This window comes from Chaetodon trifascialis, chromosome 22 (assembly GCF_039877785.1).
Source record: "Chaetodon trifascialis isolate fChaTrf1 chromosome 22, fChaTrf1.hap1, whole genome shotgun sequence".
In the NCBI taxonomy this organism is placed as follows: domain Eukaryota; kingdom Metazoa; phylum Chordata; class Actinopteri; order Chaetodontiformes; family Chaetodontidae; genus Chaetodon; species Chaetodon trifascialis.
In genome coordinates this window covers 16,627,557-16,648,005 of record NC_092077.1, presented here as the reverse complement: position 1 = coordinate 16,648,005, position 20,449 = coordinate 16,627,557, and the positions used below count along the sequence as shown (strand labels likewise).

General features: G+C 45.7%; 1 protein-coding gene across 3 annotated transcripts in view; it reads right to left on the bottom strand.

Moving 5' to 3' along the window:
• ppfia2 (PTPRF interacting protein alpha 2) overlaps nucleotides 1–20,449 on the bottom strand; it is a 144,820-nt gene that overhangs the window by 30,176 nt on the left and 94,195 nt on the right. For all 3 annotated transcript variants that reach the window (XM_070991634.1, XM_070991632.1, XM_070991633.1), the window contains 4 exons: nucleotides 8,949–9,050; nucleotides 5,135–5,299; nucleotides 4,345–4,419; nucleotides 384–494 (listed from right to left, as the gene is read on the bottom strand). In XM_070991634.1, the coding sequence (XP_070847735.1) occupies nucleotides 384–494; nucleotides 4,345–4,419; nucleotides 5,135–5,299; nucleotides 8,949–9,050 (453 nt within the window). The remainder of the gene's footprint in view (nucleotides 1–383; nucleotides 495–4,344; nucleotides 4,420–5,134; nucleotides 5,300–8,948; nucleotides 9,051–20,449) is intronic.

Here is a 20,449-nt window from a genome sequence, read left to right as displayed (position 1 = left end):
TACAGTCTTACACTGACAGTTAAGACAGCAGGAGAAACTAACCGTGCAGGAATGATCTAACTGGTTCTTCCCTTCCACCAAGTTTGATAAAAACCAGGCAAGTACTTTTTCTGCAATCCTGCTGACAAACAGACAAACTGAACCAAAAGCATAACCCATTCGGTGGAGGAGATAAAGGGTTTTAGTGATGCTCTGCCAATAATGGTAACGTGTTCCTGACAGTGTGGTACAGGTTTGGAAACAGCTAATGATGCAGGGAGGTGAAATTTATAGGAAATCAGCACCAAAATGTGACATTAGCTCATTAAAGAAGCAAGTTTCCACTTGTGTGTCCATCGAAACACTTAAAAAACACACTGCACTGACGTCGTGAGGAGGCTCACCTTGCCATGGACCTTCTGCTGGGCCTCGCTGCCTTCCAGTATGTCCTCGCCTCCGTCTCCGGAAGCCACTTTTCTCTGAATGTGAGCATTTTGTTCCCGTAAGGCCACAATCTGCAGAAAAAAGGTGCACAGATTAGAGCTGGAATATGCACAATGTCAGAGTACCTGCAAGCACGTAGAGGCTGTTCATGCCGGAGGTTCAGCGAGCTGAGATGAAAACAAGACCAGCCTTTCAAATGTTTTGATATGTCTCTTCCGTCGGTGTGGCTTTGAAACACAAACAGAACCCGCTTGCCTCTTATGCAATGCTGCTAAATTACAGTATGTCCCTCTCTGCAGGAATTTATGGAACAAGGCTGAAACCAACGTGAAGCTGGAAGCACTTAAACACTCATACAATCACTATAATTATCATGTTCTGTGGACCTCGTGTCTCGTTCCACTACCTTACGCTTCTGTCCTGAAGTCATAATCCTGTCAGACGGGTGACCGACAACAACAATTAGCTCCTTCCTTGACAGACACCATGTGATTATCATCTCTTCACGCCGGGGAAGAGAAACTTGTCTCTCATAAACAATCCGGAGCCCCTGAGACTCTGCGGTGCCTCGTGTACTTTCCACAACAAGACTTTCCACAACCTGAAACTCATGGGAGTGGGACAAACCTTTAAAAGTGACCCACCAACAAACTGCAAAAGCAGTAATTCGGCCAATCACACAGCTATAGAGTCCCGCCAAGCCTGTCCCTGCAGGAGCCTGGTGGGTGGAGGTGGGTTATCAGGGACAGTCAGTTCACCTGGACTGTCTACACCAGCAGGTGGCAGGGAGTCTGCCTCTCTTTCCCCTGGCTTACACCTGTTTGCTTAGCTTGCAATGCCTAATAAAATACTAAGTTCCAGCTTTTTTTGTCCAAGCCAGACGGCTGAAAGAGACGCCTTTAATTTGTGACTGTGTGTGTATTCTGTGGCATCAAAGCGCCAAACAATGAAAGCGATAGGTGTGTGTGATGGTGTGCGCTGCATCAGTTCATCTGATCTGCCGGTAAGGAGGCATGTAATTTATCCACAGAGCAGCCTCCACGCTGGCACTGCCGCAACACACCGGATCAACGGACACAATGTTTTTTTATGCAAAAGAAATAAATAATTTAATGAAATACATCTGCTGAATTTAACAGAAGGGACAAATTATTAAGAATTTGTCGCAGACAGCTTTTCATAAAGTTTCTGAAGCCTCTTCTGACTCAACAACTCATAAAACTCTTTTTTAAAGGGAGTCTGGGACTGATTTCTGATGCAGGTTTTGATCTGGAGGAAGACCGGATTGTTTATAATCCGGACGTCCAGATGCAGATCCTGTGTTATTAGCAGGTGTGAATGTGTTGAGATGTTATAATTTACAGCATTTGCTTCAAAAAGGAGTCGATGGCGGAGTTAGTGGAAGGTCATCTGTGTTCAGAACAGACCGGCTGGGATCTCTGTATGAACTGCTTTTCTCTCAAACAGAGATATTTCCTGTGAGTGGAACATCGGGACGATCAATGACACGATCTGGTTTCACCTCACATCACGGACATCGGAGCGAGCGCCAGTCAGGGCTTCTTTGATTTCCTCCATCCACACCGGACGGCCTTTGCCTTCCGTTAAGCTTGGCCTCAGACTCCACCGCCAGCAGCTCGGCGTCCTCTCGGCTGTTGCGCGCTGACAACAGAGCGTCTCCGTTCATTATTTTTAACGAGGGCGTAATTACGCCTCCATATGTTTCTGTACCATTATTCCCAGATTGTCTGTAATTTCTCCAGCTCGGAGATCAAACGCCGACACCACCCGTGACATAAAGGCGCGACAAACGACGAACGGGGCGCCACAGACGCAGAAAGGGGAAGTTCGCCAGATGCAGAAGGAACATGGCGCCTGTTAGGTCTGTTTGATGTCGCTGATCTACGTCTCATCAAAGGCAGAGGTGTGACAGAGAGGCAGCATGAGATTGGCCTGCGCCGCGATTTCCTTATCTTTCTTTAGCACTTGTGTGCTGGACGGAGAGGACGGCGCGAGGGAGTGTGATGAAGGAGAAACTGGACAAAAGTGAGGAGGAGGACTGAAGGGTCTTTTCGCTGCACTAAGACTAGTTAAAGTGCTCTGTTACAAACCGAATGACGATCACTGTCATGGACATTTTAAACAATATATGGACTTTACTCATAAGATTATGAATAAAATGGCTCAGTATGATGTGGCTGCTGATGAACAGACGTCACCTTTAGGAAAACAAAGCAGGTGCCAGATGTAATTAACTTCTATTTATGGACACAAGCCGTGCCTGAGCGTAGGGACGTGCCTGCACACTGTACGATTAAAGGTGATTCACTCTTGTTGTTTATCACATCGGATATTTGTTTGATTGTGTTGTTTATATATATATAAGATCATTTATCTTTTCTATATGTGATGAGACTATAGGCGCAAATATGCTGTCGAGATATGTTTTTTCAATACGTGTCACAGTGTTGTTCAGATCGGATCCATCACAGTCTGGATACCAGCTTGTTTCTTAAGAGCGGACAGCAATCATCAGCGGTAATCAGCGCACGGCCACTTAAACACCTGTGACTGCCTGAGGTCAAAGGCCGATGATTTCATCAGGAGGGGCCGTGTTGTCTGGAGCCCCGCGGGGAGAAGGGGCTCGTGCCAGACCTCCATCACAAATCAATTACAGCTTCCCCGGCTCCCGGCTCCGCCTGCCTCCCTGGAGCCTCTGAGGCGTGGACGTTTTTATTCGGCAAAGGAGGTTGAACCGCCTCAAGGTCCAATCACTCATCTGTCCGCCGCGCTGACAAGTGTGGGGTTAAGCATTGATGAGGGACGGCCTGGCAGACGTGCCGAACGCGCCTCCACTGAGAGACTTTACAGGTGAACACGCAGCTTCGTCCAAACGCCTGTCGCATCGTTCTTTTACCCGTTCACGCCTTTCTTCTCATCTCTAACGTCTGATCTTGGATTCAGAGCACAGGCGAATGGCGTCTGCTTGGACATCATCGCAGTTTGTCTGCCTTCACCCTCGCGTCTCCACACCTCGCTCCGACCAGCTTCACCCCTGCGCGCTCATTAACACACACACCTCCACACACGGCCTGCCTCCGCTTCCCACCTGCCATCTCTATTTGTGTCTTCTGCCTCTCTTTGCTCTTTTTGCATTCCTCCCCCCTCCCACCTGATCTGTCCTCGCACCACCCTCCACCCTCCACCTCTCCTCTCCTTACTGACTTTTATTCTGGGTCTGGCATGTCTGACAGGCTGTGAAGTGGCAGCCTGAGGGGTTTCTCTCAGCTGGAACAGGACCATCTGCAGTGCAGGAGCTGCTCCGGCTCTGGAGGTGGAGGTTGAGGAGGAGTTCGGCCACTCGGCCGCTCTCGTGTCAGCGTTCTGCCTCGGTGTTGTTTTGTGCTGTTCCCTTCATGGATGAGGGCGAGTCAAGCCTGCAGAGGTGCTCTGCTTGTTTCTGGGTGTTTGAGCTGATGCATAATTCAGGACGCGTCACTCCGTGTATTAGATTTACATCCACATATATGAGCAGCACCTAATCCTGCACATTTGCTCTGAGATGGACACGTTTGAATGTATTTCATTTATTCCTCATCAGGCTTGTTTTTAACTCTATTTTTCTGTTATTTCCTTTGACATTTTTTTATCTTAAGCAATTAAAAAAATGACGATTTCTGCGATGTAAATTATTGTTGGTAATCCTCCTGCATTTGTGATTTTGTGCTTTGTTTACTTACCTGCCTGCTTTGTTTATCAGTAAATATGAACTGTACATTTGCAGCACTTAATGCATTCCTATTCATGCAGCATGGAGACGTACACTCATGTTGCTTTCCATCCATCCGTTGCCACTGAGGACGCAACACAAAGAAGACAACACCCATTATCTCAGAGCGTAATAGCTGAGGCAGCTCTTACCTCCTGATTGGCTGCTGTGAGCTCCTCCTCCAAGGCGGACACCCTCTCCAGCGACACCCGTAGTCGCTCCCTTACCTGAAATCAAAAAACAGCTCAGGATCCAGGCAATCGAAGGGTTAATGCAGGCGAATGGAGGCCCTGCTGCTGCGGCAGAGAGCGTCCTCTGTCCTCTTTCCCTCTCTTAGCCTCACAGTAACACTCTGCTGTGGCTTCAAAGCGGCCTTAGGAGGCTTTTATTGCCTTCAAAGCAGCGGTTGCTGGGAGGAGAGTCCCCTCCTTCACTGCTCTCCTCCTCTGTGAACTCAGAGAAAGTGTCTGGGATCGCCGCAGCTGTGATGGAGCAATTACTCGCACGGCGTGGTGACCGTGCGCCGCCGCTGCAACAGGACACCAGATCTCAGAGGAGGTCGATCCTGGATTAGAAGTTAGCCGGGGTCTGAGTCAGGATCGCCACCCCGCCCCCTCTCCGCCCGCTGCTGCCCAAGACTGCTTTTATTCCCCTGAACAGCACGCCACTGGACATGCTTTATAAATGATGGCTTTTAGAGGAGAGGATGAATGGATTACAGGGGCGGTGGTGATATCGCACAGGGGGCTGAGGTCACAGAGCAGCAGGCTGTGAGGAGGCAGGACAAACGTTGTGGTTGCAGAGGCTAAAACCAACAAATGGCGCCAGGAAAACAGCAAATTTCAGATGTAAATCACCTAAATCACACAGTGTAAGAGCCAGAAACACTGATTCCTGCTAATACCGTTTTACTGAAATGAAAACAAGCTCAGGCTCACTTACCTTCTCATCTAGGGCTTTGTGGTGTTCAAACAAGGACTTGAGCGCTTTGAGGACCTCAACTTCACTGGAGACCCCCGAGGGAGACTGAGCCTGCCGCTTGACCACCGTCATGCGAAGTGACCGCTCGTGTCTGGACACCAGGCACTCCAGATGCTCCAGCAGTAGCTGGAGAGTGAGACGAGAGAAGTCATCATCATCATCACCACTGGAAGAGCAGAAATCCTCGTCACAGCAGTGTAATTATGTCAGATAACATGCAGGCATCATGCAAATGACGGCTTTCTGCACACCGAACTCAGTTTGAGACTCGCTTAATTTAAGCACCAGAACGAACAATTAATTCATGTGTGCTTCATCGGGTTCGCTCGTGGACCTGAAAGACAACATCACGAGGCCACTGTATAAAAGATTTAAAGAATACCAAATGAAATTCAAGGAAAATTCAAATTCAACGCAACTTCAGGCTAGAAAATATCCCAATGATGTGAAAACTGCTCCGATGGCGCTCTGTGCAACGCTGCAATTAGTGCGATAAAACGTCAGCAGTTGCAGAGTTTTAAGACACAACCTTTAAATTAATCATCTTTTCACCTTTCGCATTAGAATTAGCTTTCAGCATCCACACTGTTACACACTGTTAATCACATTTATTTGTGTTACTACAATCACAACCCAAACTATGTGATGTGCAGTAATTAACAGTAATTACTGTGTTAATGTTATTTTTAAAGGAAATCTGCTGCTATGTCGTGCCCTTTCAAAGTAAAGGTATGAAATACGCAAAAAACAAATCATTCAAATCTGCCCAAAAGTAACTGTAATCCCTCCAGCGGTGCACAAAGGGGATTATGCTAATCTAGGTTGCTAGGTAGCGTCCAGCGGAGAGCTTCACAGGGGCAGGCGAGATGAGAGGCAGAGCTCGAGGGCTGACTTGAGGAAAAGAAAATAACTACACAACAGCAACAACTGGGAGTAAACAACCAGGATGTGACTGGGAGACAGAAGACCAGTTTGGCCGGAGATAAAATATTATTCATTACTGTTTCTTGCTCCGTCGAGAGATCAGTGTACGGGATCATCTGCTTTCATTTCCCCTTGTTACTCACGGTGCCGGACCGTGGAAGCACTGCAGCAGTTTCACAGCGATGCACATCTCAACACTTCGTTCCCTCTCGGAAGTTGTCCATGGACATAATATTATGTCCCCAGGATAATGATCTGGTTAAGTTCCAGCTCTCGCCATTCTTTCCCAGAAAAGCCTCCCCGGCTTCATCCCCGACATACCTCCGCTTCACTAGTCTAAACATCCCCCGCTGAAGGCTGCCCAACAGGCCGCAGCTGGATTAAATGTATTCTGTGGTTAACCACTGGTTAGGAAATCAAGTTCCCACGTGGTGAACTACAACGGACTGCATGTCTAACAAAGCTCTGCAGAGACTCTTACACAATAAGCACGATATCAACTAATTATTCAAGAAAACTGGGAACAATTTAAAACAGAACATGCAGTATACAGGGATGACGATGAGGACGAGAGCAACAGGCATGAGAGTGTGAATGACAACTAATATCCCATCAATCCAAAATATCCTTTTTTTATATTCCTCTTGGTTTTATAGAAGAGGCAAAAAAACATCACTACTGTGCATCACAAGCAGGTCTCAGCTACCTACTAGAGATAAATACTTGTGGTTGCTTTTGTTTTGCTCAGTTTAACAGTCAAAGACTTTGAGCTCTGGAAAAAGGATGCTAATTGGTCGAAAGGGAAAGTACAGAGCTCTAAAGGCTTTGGGATCCTGGAAAACATAAATGAAAACATGAGAGGAAAGTTTGACGTTTTAGGAAAGCTGTCTTGTTCAGATTGGTATTACTTTCAAGCCTCTGTCCGTTCAGCATGCAGCTGGAGCCAGAAGCCGGTTAGCTTAGCTTAGCTTAGCTTAGCACAAAGACTAGAAGAAGGGGGAAACAGCTAGCCTGCCTAAAAATCTGCCCATCAGCATCTCTTAAACTCACTAATTAACACGTTATATGTTGTTTGTTTAATCTGCACAAACATCTAAAAACAAGCTGCAGGTAGAAGTGCAGCTTGGTGAGTTTTGTTAGCTCCTTCTTTCCAGTCTTTGTGCTAAGCTAACAGCCTGCTGAATGCAGCTGTACAGTTACCACACACACACATAAGAGCAGTGTTGATCTTCTCCTCTAACTCTGTCGCAAAAAACGTGATTGAGTGTATTTCCCAAAATGTCAAACTACTCCTTTAACATGTCCTGTAACCGGCTGCCTTCCGATAAACAATAATTCCTCCAAATAAAGTAACAAAAGCACTGCAAAACAGCCTAATCCAAATCTAATCAATAACATGAGGCCCGAGCATCCAGCATCTGGTTTGTGTCTGTTGCTATGGGAAACAAGACAAACTTTAAAAGACACAGACCATAATACTTCATCCCACTGCACAATGGATGTGTCTTACTCTCCCTGCAGATGCATTTTAAACAGAAAACAGTTAGCAGGCAAAGTGATGAGCATCTCTGCAGGAGTGTGTAGAAAGGCTGTACGTGCATGCAGGGTGAAAAAAGACCCCCGCGCACACCTCCGCTGCAGCTGCAGGCAGACTGAGCGTCGTCTCCCCCCGCCTGTCTGCCTCATCAGCAGCCATCATGTCTACGTACACGCTCAACAAAATGCCCACCGGTGAATCAATCAGCGTGAAGCGACTGCTGCCTTAGGTAACGTCTGCAGAACAACGACCCCCCCCGCGTCCGTCCCGTAAATATTTTCATCTTTTATCTCTCCCTTCTCCGTCTTATCATGTCTCTGCATGACTGGAGTTTACATGCATGCCATTTGGCTGTCACGCTTATCTAAAACAACCAATGAAGTTAACCTGTTGCGCCGTCGTCACGTCTGTCCTCCGACTGCCTGCACATGCACCCCAAGATTTAATTATGAACTGTAAAACTCTGTCAGCGGCGAAACCAAGCTTAATTAAAGTTTGCTCGGTAATTGCCCATCGGAAGATTGGAGGTGATAATAAAGTGAGAGAGCGAAAATGACTTTTGTCTGTCCCCGTTTCTTTCGCCTCACCTCCTTCCTGTCTTCCTCAGCTGCTGTCGTGCTAAAATATTCTGCCTCCACCCGGGGAGAGATTGTGCAAGACTGTAAATCCACACTTAATCAGCAGTGGGATGGAAAACAGAGTCTTATCTGTCAACAGCAGAGTGTGCTTACTGCTTTAAAAAGGAAATGTTTATTTTTACTGAAGATGCAAGACTTCAGCTCTGCAAAATCGAGCCGATGCGCTAATGTCTTTAGTTGTTTTTTTCTCCCAAGTACTTTGACCTGGACTCTGCAGGGCATCGGTGCCATTTGGACTTAGTTTTACTGTTGAGCGGCCATCCGTGTGAAGTAAGTGGAAAAATGTTGAGGCAAAAATGGGGAGGGAGCTAATGAGGTATGTCCGGGAATTGGAAACAGACAGTGCGCACGGTTGCTTCAGTGCTTCTGCAGCCTTGAGACCGTACCCACCAGATAGCTTAAGCCTTCTCGGGATGGCGTCTATCGCGGGGTGCAGTTGTTCGCTTTCTGCGGCTGATGTGAACATTTGGGGTGAGTTGTGAAACTTAAAGAGAGGCTTGCGGAAATGCAAGCTTTGGGAGGTTGGAGATGGAAGAAACAAGTATCGGTGACAGCTATGATTGGCTCTCTCTGCACAGACACTGCTAGCCTCAGAGAATTGGCATGTTGATTAATCAGGGGCAGAATAATCGGGTTAGCTTTAGCGCCTTGAGACGTGCGTCGACGCCGTCCTCACCCTTGTGTTGTTCCTCTCGGCTTTCAGCTCAGAGATCTCCTCCTCCTTCTCCAGCAGCTGCTCCCTGCAGGCGTTCAGCTCCTTGGTCAGCGCCGCAAACTCCTGAGCAACACAGAAGAAGAAGAAAGGGTCAGCATCACGGTTAGCATCACACAGTACTCTGCAACAGCCCTCCATGATGACGCAATGCGGCATGAAGCAGGAGGGCCTGTTACAAAGAAGAACATCAAACCACAAAAAACATCTTCTACCACAGGTTACTGATGTTACTGCTGACATACAGCAGCTTCGAGGCCTCAACTGAGTCCACTTAAAAGCTCTACGTGAGGGCAGATGAGGAGTCCATAATCAGGAATGAATGGACGCCAGGGAGGCCACACTTTTGTCTCCTGTCCATATCGACCAAAGACAAAACAATGAAGACCATTCATCTATGTTTTCATTAACTAATTTGCTTGGTAAAACCTAAGGGTGTGGCTAATACCTGGAACAATCACCACCATCCCATGAGGCTCTTACAACTAATCGATTAATCAAGAAAATAATCAGATTCATCGACAATGGAAATAATCGTTAGTCTCAGCCTTACAGCTCAAAGAACCCTTTGGCTCAGCTATGAGTCAGAAAGCTAACGTGATGCTAGCAAGATTCAAAATCAATAACGTACGCATGGTTGACAAACAGTCAATGTAATTTGACGGTAAGTTAAACAACAAGACTATCAAGCTATCCGGCCGTGTCACTGTCCCCATTAATCTACAACGGTGTTCGGAGGCGTCCATGATCAGGAATTAACAGACACCTCGCAGCCAATCAGAATCAAGCATTCACCCAGACCACGATACAATCAATAAGGACAGGGGAATACTGCACTTTTAAAGCCTATAGCTATATCAATATTAGAGTTTAAACCAGTGACACCAACACACTGGCTGATATTCATTGAATTTATGCCGACACCAATATGAGCAATAATCAGCGAATATACTGAACCAGTGGGTTTACTACTCAGTAACATCTGATAAAATATACGCAGGTCAAAGCTGCTAAAACAGAAAAGGCTGTTCATGAAAGCACACTGCTATGCAACGATTTATTCTATTACAGCCTTCAAACTGATGCATACTGAAAAGAAGCCAAACTCAAGCAGTCCTTCCACACTCGACTACCAGGAAAACAAAATCAAGGTTATGACCACAGGCGCTTCAGACTGGTACGGGTTAAAAGAACGACCTCAGACAATATTACAGTCCTTTAGTGACAGACGCAGATGTAGGTGCTTTCCCTTCTGGCAGACACATAACTAATGTTCATACAAAGTCTTACTGAGAGTAGACCTGTTGTGCCATTACTGCATCTGGGAACAAAGGTTCCAGAATAAGGGTGCAGCTGATTTGCACCCACAGTCTGCAGCGACAACACGGGGAGGACGGAGAGGACGGGGAGGACGGGGAGGACGGCACTTTGCATCGACGGTGGAGTCGCGCTACAAACGCGAGTGTGACCCTGTGGATGACAGCTGAGGCGACAGACTGTCAGGCTGCTGTGTGTGGTGGAGCAGCGGGTGTAGGAGCTGTAGCAGGACGGCAGACTGCAGTTTCAGGAGCACAACAGACAGAAATAATCTCACAGGTGGAGCTGAGCTCCAGCGAGCAGATTAGACCGGGAATGAGGAGGTCAGCCATTGATGAAACGAGGCACCATGAACGCTGTGACACTGTTACTACTAATACTACTACTACTGTTACTGCCATCACTCGTACCACCATCACTGATACGTTTACGACTACTACTACTGCTGAGGAGGACAAGAGGATGGCGGGGAAAGGAAGACTGGAAGGAGCAGGAGGAGGAGAAGGGGGAGAACAAAGAGGGGAGGAGAAGGAGGTGCCATGTTTACTGAACGTTCGGCAGTTCAAGAGGACCCACATGCAGGAGCCGAATAAGACAAGCTGATTCCAGTCAAACAAAACAGAAACTGAGGGAGCACAAACCAAAGAAGGAGGAGAAATACAAACAAATAAACCAATCACAAACCAGGAACACGGACAGGAGCACAGACGAAGAGCACGAGGAACGACTGACTACTGACAGAGAAAACACACTGATTAAACAAACCAGAGGGGGGACTAACGAGGAGACTAATGATGGACAGGTGAAACACATCTGCAATCACAAGGGAGGGAAAGAGACAAAGACAGGAAGTACAACAAAACACGACACACGAGGAGAGACTCTACAGCATAAAACAGGAAGTGATGAGAAGGGGAAGGAAGAGACAAATAAGGTGGCTGGGAAAAAGAGAGAAGAAGAAGAAGAATTACAGTGAGCCGTGAGGACAGGGAAGAGGAGGAGAAGAAGAAAGAAAGGAAGATGAAGAGTGTGAGAAAGGATAAGAAGAAAAGGAAGAGGAGAAGAAGAAGAAAAAGAAGAAGGTGGAGGGGAAAATGAGGAGAGAAGAAGAATGACAGTGAGAAATGACAAGCAGAAGGAAGAATAAAGGAGTAGAAGAAGAGGAAAGAAGAGGAGGAGGAGGAGGAGAAAGAGGAAAAGAAGAGACACAAAATGACAATTCAACCAAAAGGTTTGAAATATTTCTGTTTCCACATCAGTTCGCCTCCATTTAGTTTTCGCACTAAAATTCAAATCAACACTGACTGTGATGGAGCTCAGAGGACACACAGAGAACACGCTAACGACATGCTAACGACATGCTAACAACACGTACAAAGCAAACTTATGGCTCAGCGTGAAACACACCGGCGTGTCCTGACATTTCTCCTGCTGATGGATGACGGCAAAAGCTTTAAATTTGCCTGAACTGCACTCAAGCAGCACTTCCTGTCTGACAACCCAGCTGATCCTTCCAGAACTGTCGCTGGATTTCTGAGCTGCGACAAAAACAAAGCAGCATCAGCGGAGGAGAGGCAGCCCGTCACTCAGGAGGACTTCAAGCCTCCGTCCCCGTCAGCGCAGCCTAAATTAAGCATCGAACAGACGAGCGCGAGCGGGTCACGTCAGGCAGGTACAAAGGAATCAAACAGAGACACAACTGTCTCAATGTGACTCCTGAGTGACGGGAGGGGGCGTGTTCTCCTTCAGAGCCGCTCGACGCAGCGGAACAGCACGCTGCGTTTGATTCCCAATCAAAACGGGGAAAACGTGTGTTTGTCTGAGTGCTGCAGGAACTCATGCAGACTGCAGCCTGCTTCTCCATCAGTTCAGGCTATATTGATTTTGCTTAGATTTATCCCAAAACACCTTAAAAAACTCTTCAATAACAGTATCCCACCAATGCCGCTGATTATTTTTATAATTACTTCGTCCAGAAAGATTTTTTCAATTACTCGAATTTAAAATAGCTGATAATTAAGTTTATTGACAAAAACTTTGCTTGTTCTGGCTTTTTGAAAGTCTGGATTTGCTGTTTTTATCTGTTTTCAAAGGGCAAACAATGTCAAAATGTATCACTAAATTGAAAAAAAAAAAAGTGATAAACAAACCCATACTGAAGATGAATGAGTAATGACAGCTGCAGGTCTATTATTACCTTATTGACGACCCAGATTAAAAAAAAAAAACAGGTAAAACAAACAGAAAAACAGAACACAGTCATTTGAATTCTTCCTGAGCTCATGCATTAATCTCCTTTATTCAATCATGTGTTCACGAAGAGGTGAACTGAGCCTTTCCAGGATGCCCAATCATGATACTATCACCTGTTGCCAATGAGCCTGTTTACCTGTGGAATGATCCAAACAGGTGTTTTTGGAGCGTTCCACATCTTTCCCAATCTTTAGTTGCTCCAGTCATCAAATTCAGAATAAGTATTTTAACAAAAATCAATGAAGCCAATGAGCTCTAACATTAAATATGTGGTCTTTGGACTGCTTTCCTGTCAAAAAGGATTATCAAGTATATCGCACTCTGTTGATGTTTAACACAGCGTCTCATGTTTTTCGGGGTCGTACACAGCGCTCGTCACAAAACTACCTCATGCTCGGCACAAAATGAAAATAAAATAATAAATCAACTCTCAAAAGCTGTCAGATAAACACAGCCAGTGATCTGTATATCTGAGCACATATTGAAATTCAGAATCTGTGCACCATCTGCCCTTCAGGAGACAAGGACAATAACTCAGCGTTACAGACGAACTCCAGGGAGCGCCGCGATATTGTGTCTCACAGCTACAGTAGCGCAACAAATCCTTATGGACCTTATAGAGCGACAAATCCTCTGCACAAAGACACCATACACCGTCAAAATCCCTAATTTACTACAGACTCTCACTCTGTGTTGTGAGTGAAGGCTTTGAAAGAGTCAAGTGGATTTACGTACACGAGCAAAGCCTGGATGTTAGATGCAGCGTAGGTAAAGGAACATGGCCTCTCTTTCCTCCTGGGGTGAATGGTGTGAAATGCCAGAGCTGCAGGTAGCTGGAGAGTCAATTAATGTGAAACGTTCAGCACTGGAGGCTCTGGGATCTCGCAGCATCTTTAAATCCAGTTATTCTCCAGGTGGACTGCTGCAGCCTGCTGTTGTTCTCTGACTACGGAAGCCCAGAGTGGACACTCACATCAACATCAAGCCAGTTTATTAGTTACACATGTACGATCTAATTCAATCCAATACAACAGCCCTGCGCCAACTTATGGTAATATGTCTAATTATGACTTTTGAGTGTCCTCTATAATCAAAAGATGCAACTCCTTTTCTATCTCTGTCAGACACTGAAGTAAAAACTGAGTAAGCGTGGCAACTATGTGTGACAAAACCAGCGCTAATAAAAACTTTATTGAAACTGGTCCACAGTCCACAATGAGCCAAAAGGTTAAGCTGTCAGGACAGATGTGTCTATTATATGTAAAGGGCCTGCTGAGCTAACAACTAGATCATCTACAGAAGAAGATCAGGTCAGCTGTTACGACCCATCTGTTACCATAGCAACAGGAGATAAGGGGGAAAAAAAGTGTTGTTGTGGTAACCGAGTCGTCTCCGTAGAGAGCTGACCTGTAATGTACCAACACAACAGGAGGAGGACAGAGAGAATCTGACTGGAGGATTGCTGTTCAGATTATTTCTTTAGATTTTATAACATTTAAACCATCGTGGCAAATAAATTGTGTGCAGCTGTTTCGATATCATATTACCACATTTAAATATGAAGTATTATTTGCTAAACAGCCAGTGTCCCATCCAGTATGGCGCACAGCGATCCCTGTCATCCCACATTAAATTATCTTGGAAATAATCTGAGAACACAGAGCACAGTTTGCATCTCTGTGTTTTCCAAACTCGGTTTGCGCAGTAGGTCAGCCACAAAAAAGAAGCTTAGAGCTCATAAATCTCCGTCCCAGAGGGATGCGGCTAATCACAGCCGCCTCCTCTTGAGAAAAAAAAAAAAGCCCTTCTCCAAATTGCATCATTTGCTTTAATGCTTTTGAGACCCAACAATCCCCTGCTGGTGCTCCGACAGGGCTGCGAGCTCCAGCCTCCTCAGCAGCACACTCTCTCTGCTGCATCCTTTCTGTCTGAGCCAAGTTAAAGAAAAGGTCGTGACCCCAGGGACGAGGAGACGTTCTCCCTCTTCGGCCGGACCTTCGTGGGCTCCAGTGAAACAACGCACGCTATGTTTGTCTAAAACAGCAGAATCATCCTTCCACTGCGCAGAGCGGCTGTTAGAGGACACCGGATGCTGCTACTTGTGACATACACAGCGATAGCTAATCTTGCAGCGCTGTCTTCACGCTGAACGTGGCATTCTGACACCCGCTTTAATTAACTTCTCCATGTTTTCTCAGTTAATCAATGTCTGACGCCAAATGTGGTACAAACACATAAATAAACACACACCGGCTCAGAGGGAGTGCTCAGATCTGAAAGTAATCCAGAAAACATGCTCAGACAGGCACCAAACCAGACGAGATGACGCCTAATCTTATACTCCTGTGCATAATATACATCCATATAGTTAATTATGTATCCTCTTTCTCTATGTCTCTCTTTTATTGTCTGTAACGACTTAATTTCCCCACCGTGGGATCAATAAAGTTTCATCTTATCTTATCTTATCTTAAAGAGGAGGCTAACTCACCAGCTGCTTGCAAATTAAGAATTAAAGAAAAAGTTGTGTTTATAGTCAGACAACACAGAAAACAAAATGTTGGACAATTTGGGGAAATACTCTGTTCAGTTGAAACTGCAGTAGAGCCAGTGGGGATTAGCTTAGCTTAGCAGAGGCTTGGACCAGGGGGACACAGCTAGCTTAGCACGCTCCAAAGTTAAACAATATGTACTGACCTAAAACTCTAAAGCTTGTGAATTAACACATTATTTTTCTTTATCACGTACAAAAACAGACATAAAAAAACAATAATTTGTGATTTTATACTTTGATTGAGAGCTAGCTATCAATGCTCTTTATGCTAGTTAAGCTAACCTCCAAGCTAAATGTGGTTGAAAATAAACTTGGAAACCTCTTTCCAAGAAACAATTTTACACTAGAAACAGTCTTTACTCTCTTTTCTAGTTGAGCGATGAGATTATTAGTTATTGTTTTTTTTTTTATATATATATATGCGTCTTCTTTGCTTTCATTTTGCATTACAGCTCAACCTATCACACTGTGCTTATCTGCATTTCTATTGCGATGCAGCCACAAGTAACACACACAAACATCAATACCAAGATAACTAAAACAATGCGAGGTGGAGCGTATGCTTAAGCACAGTTGTTTACAGCGTACCCCGGCCACACTGCATTAATCACAACACTGAAATGAAGCAAATGGAAGTTTGTTTCCATTCAGTGATATTTATTTTGCTCTCTCTCTCAAGAAAAACACAAGCTGGTGAATTTTTATTCCCAGGAAACGCCACCTGCAGGTGCTGCTCTCATAAATAACCCGAGAACGGGAGGATGGGGCGGGGAGATGGAGCCGAGCGAGCGGCCGAACGCACTGTGGGGAAAACAGGACCGGGCGAGCGCAGAGAGGAGCCAATCGAGCCCTGGCGTATGAATGAAGAGGTGAGGATGCACGTGCTGGGGCTTGCGTGACAGAGCATCCTCAGAGCAGCAGTTCAGTGGACTTTCACCTCCGCGGTGGTTTTACGAGTGGAGCTGAGGTGGAGGGTGATGTGCAGCGTGTACGCTCACACACTGCCGGCCGCGGGTCCCCGGAGACGTTCGAGGGCTCCCTCGGGGGAAGTGATGAGAGCAGCGCTGACTGTTGCCCAGAGTTCCCAAACAGAAGCAAAACACAGACTGCAAACTTTTTAACTGTTTCTCTTTGATTTCCTTCGAAATGTCATCCAAGGTCGTTGCCATTTTTGATGAAGTCTTACAGCTTCATTCAAACAGCTGGGAAGTACAATATTCCACTCGGATGAGCTGAGGTTTTTGCTCCAAGCCTCTCTAGCACTATTTTACCCATGACCTGCTGGACCACTACCTCCCCCACCTCCTTCTTTTCCCCCCTTCTCATTACCAGGGCAAACTGCCTAGCACTGCAATATGTCAGGTAGTGTGTGAGAGTGTGTGTGTGTGTGTGTGTGTGTGTGTGTGTGTGCGTGTATGTAGTCTGCCTAGAAGGTGAACTCTAAATGAAATGGTGGACAAGGCTTCCTCCCACAGTGGGCCGACTGTCGGCCAGAATTACAGCAGCGGCTGATTTTTATTTTTTAAAAAAAGGAGGTGTGCTGCTGCAGCAGAGTCATGCTTCCAGGCTAGAAAACAAACCCCGGCAATTGTGCATCACCCTCAGGAGCGAGAGGGAAGCGGTGGTGTGATTGACAGCATGCTGATACGCCGAGTGAAACAGAGAGCACCTTAAAAAAAAAAGAAAAAAGAAAGAACAGCCATGGACGTGCTAGCGCTGCCTCCATCTCCTGCCTCTGGAAGCTTTGTGAAGGAAAGATCAGCGGTGTTGTCTCAAACCAGCAGCACATTCTCCAAAGCCTAAAACGAGTCAGTCAGACTGTAAAGTGTGACCTTTAGCCACTCTTTCACAGAATAAATTAGACAAATTCTGAAAACTTTCAAGGCAAGAAACAACTAAGTGAGCTCTTGTGGGATGTGTGTGTGGATGCGTCGTGACTCTAATTTGCTGTCCTGAAAAACACTCTGGGAGAGTACCGCGTAACGGCCAATGAGCTTTCTCAATCACGACATCTTGGTTTCAGAGAGCTCCTCTATACTGTACGTCTTTAATATTTGATAAACAGTGTTATATTTACAGCGTGAGACCAAAGGGAAGATGGGACAGAGGGTGCTTATAAATGAATAATGACATGAGGATCCTGCTATCAATATGAAAGCTGCACTTGCTGCAGTTAACGAAATGTCTACATATGCAAGACAGTGACAGTGAGGGGGGCTAATATCACTGTGATGACGCCGGAGCAGCGAAATCAGATCAATGAGAGCCTGCAGCTTTAACACTGCAGGCTGTTAAAGGAGCGCTGCGAGGGACGTTTACTCAACTAACCAATATCTATCGATTCAGCTCTCCATGCACGAGGTGGAGGAAACTGGAAGGGAGAAAGGTTTGTTGAAAGTCATTTATTTGGGCCAAAGTTTGCTGCTGTGACTGCATGTTTCAGGTCCAAAATCCCACAAAGTGACAGCTGCCAAGACCCTCATTTACAAACCAATCAAGCGTAATTTGACCTAAAATGATGCAGAATACACTGCTGATCTAGCGTGTTGCTACTGCTAAAAACATTTTTAGCAAAATGCTAAATGTCCTCTTTTCCTTGGTTGTGACCAGCCTCACAATCACCTCCTCTTTTGAAGGTTTTCTATGCTTAGAAGTACCAGCAGCACTACGGCCAGAGCTCGAGAGTGACCCAGATAGACGATGTGAGTCGATGACATGTCTCCGCTTTCATCTCTGTCTCTTTTTTTTGACATCGCAGCGCACGATTCAGCTGACGCCATCACATCTGAGGCACAAAAATACATATCGTACGGTCTGACGCCTTGATTAGAGCTAGAGCTGAATGATACGCACAAGCAGTACTGTGATACTATGAGTCATGATTTTCACTGAAAAATAAAGAAATGATGATGATGTGATTTTTGCTGGGGTCTGTACCATTCCAGCATGCTCTGCTAGGTTTTAGTACTTCTGTGTTAAGACTTCATCATCACTCAATTATCCGCTAAAGCAGTCCACTCAGGACCAGTGCCAGCTGGACTCTTGGCCTACATGTTGCTGATGAAGAATCGCTCACAGAGCATCCGGATCAGACTCTGAGGAGCCGGAGAGACCTCGAGGAACAGCCGCTGCACATGAGCTTCAGCTGAACCGGCGGGCTCATTTCCTCAGCTCTGAATGCTGAAGAAGGTTATCCCTGCTGAGCGAGCATGTCTGCGTCTTCACGGGGACGGGCTGGTGAGCTGAAGGAGGTGTAACAACAGTAGGAAGGATGCTTATATCAATGAAGCCTCCTCAGGAAGCACGCCTTTCATCTGAAAAACACCACCAAGGACACCCACCGACTCCACTGACAATCAAATCACTGCGGTCACACGGTCCAGTGCTACCTGCAGAACCTCCGTGAGAACCTCACAGGCAGGAATATTCCAGCGTCCGTGGGCTCGCTTGTCCTCTTATTCTCCAAAGAGAAACCGGCAGGTTTTAAAGCCATCACAACTTCAAAGAGCTGCTCAAACCAAAGAGAATATAGTGGGATGATTCAATAAACTGTAGATACAGAGAAGCTGCAGGGGGCTATTGTAAAAACATCAAGCCTGATTGTATTTTTATTGCTTTTCCCCACACAGGAAACCATTCAGTCTGAAAAAGCAATATGTCTGTCTGATGTTATAGTGCTTTGTACATGCCCTTTACAAAGATGCACATCATTTCACAGAAGCAGATGCATAATGGACCAAGCAGAATCATTCACAATTAACAGTTAACTTAAAACAAGCCAGCCATGAATGAAGAGACGCTGCTGAGTCCTCTTGGCTGAACAATGCATCGATTTTATTCGGCTTCGCTGCCTGTGATTTTTGGAATTGGGCAGTCAAACAGTTTAACAAATGAGCTGAAAGAGGCAAAAGAGCAAGATGAATAAACAAATAAGAGGCAGTTCTTGACCAGGATAATGAACCGATTTGCAGGCACTGTTGTGATGCTACGCGGGGGCAGCGTGGGGATCGGTCACTGCAAACTTGTAGATGGGAGAGGATTATTTCAGAAAAAAAAGAGGGAAATGTAAGGTCAGTAAGGGTGTCTGTGTGAGCAGATGTGTGTGTGAGAGCGCGTGTGATGGCATTGAGGGTTGGAGGGGTGTGATTTACAATAACCTTTAGCGGGCGAGGTAAGAGGGGTCGTGTCTATGCTGTAAAGGCCCCTTGAGGCCAAGTCATAAATCTGAGAGTGGAAATTACAGCCCGGCAATTTACTGCCCTTCGAGCGCCTAATAACTAATTTTGATCCGTTTGAACTCCCGTATGAGGACATGCTGCACCGCCGCCGCCTCCCATCACAGCGTGAGGCACAGCCTTCAACCTCTCGCCTCCAAAACTCAAGAGAAGGAAAGCTGTGCGAGAGTAAATAAGTGGAAATTTGCCTCGTCTCGGGGATGTGTGAGGACTGATCTCACGACAAACACAAGCTGATAACAGAAGGGTTCATTTTTCTGCAGCCAGCTTTGGATCACTGACGGTTTCAAGACGTGAATGAGCGTTAGCAGCAGAAAACATCAGCTTCTTTGAGTCAAAGGCACGAGATCATCACAAAAAAACATGGAGAGAAGTCAAAAACATCCAATCGCTGAGCTTCAAGTTATGTGGTTAAATCAGTTGACTGCTGACTTTATTTAGTTCAATGTCAGATGAATTCAGCAAATTATAACAATAATTTGCCCCGGTGCGGACTTTATTAGAAAAACATGATTTCTCTGAAATCTTTTTTGAATGTATTTGAGCTGATGGCAAGATAAAACCTACAGTAATGTTAAACTATCCATGAGACTCTGATGATGCTGTTAAAAGAAGACTTTCAAATAAGATAAAACTTTATTGATGCCACGCAGGGGAAATTAAGTTGTTACAGACAGCAAGAATAAAAGAGAGACAAGGGAACAAAAAAGACAAAAAAAGAGGGTCTTTACAATAAAAATAGCTTCCTCCTTCCACTTTGTAACTCCATTAGAAAGAGCCAATCAGAGACCAGGCCAGTGCTGTGCGAGCCAAAACTGTAAAATACTGTAAGAGCCAAAAATACTCTGAGTCAGGACAGTTAATATGAAGCTAGCGCCAGCAGCCAGTTGGCTTATTGCTGCACAAAGAGTGAAAACAGGAGGAAACAGCTAGCCGGCTCTGTCCAAAGGTGACAAAATCCGCCTCCCAGCACCGCAAAACCTCACTAACGCGTTACATCTTATACTATGTTTGGGAAGAAACATATACTCTTGTCATTTCAGACACTCAGCCTCCATCTGCTGGGCTTTAAGGCTTTGAACCAATAGGAATAAGTGTTACTGCTG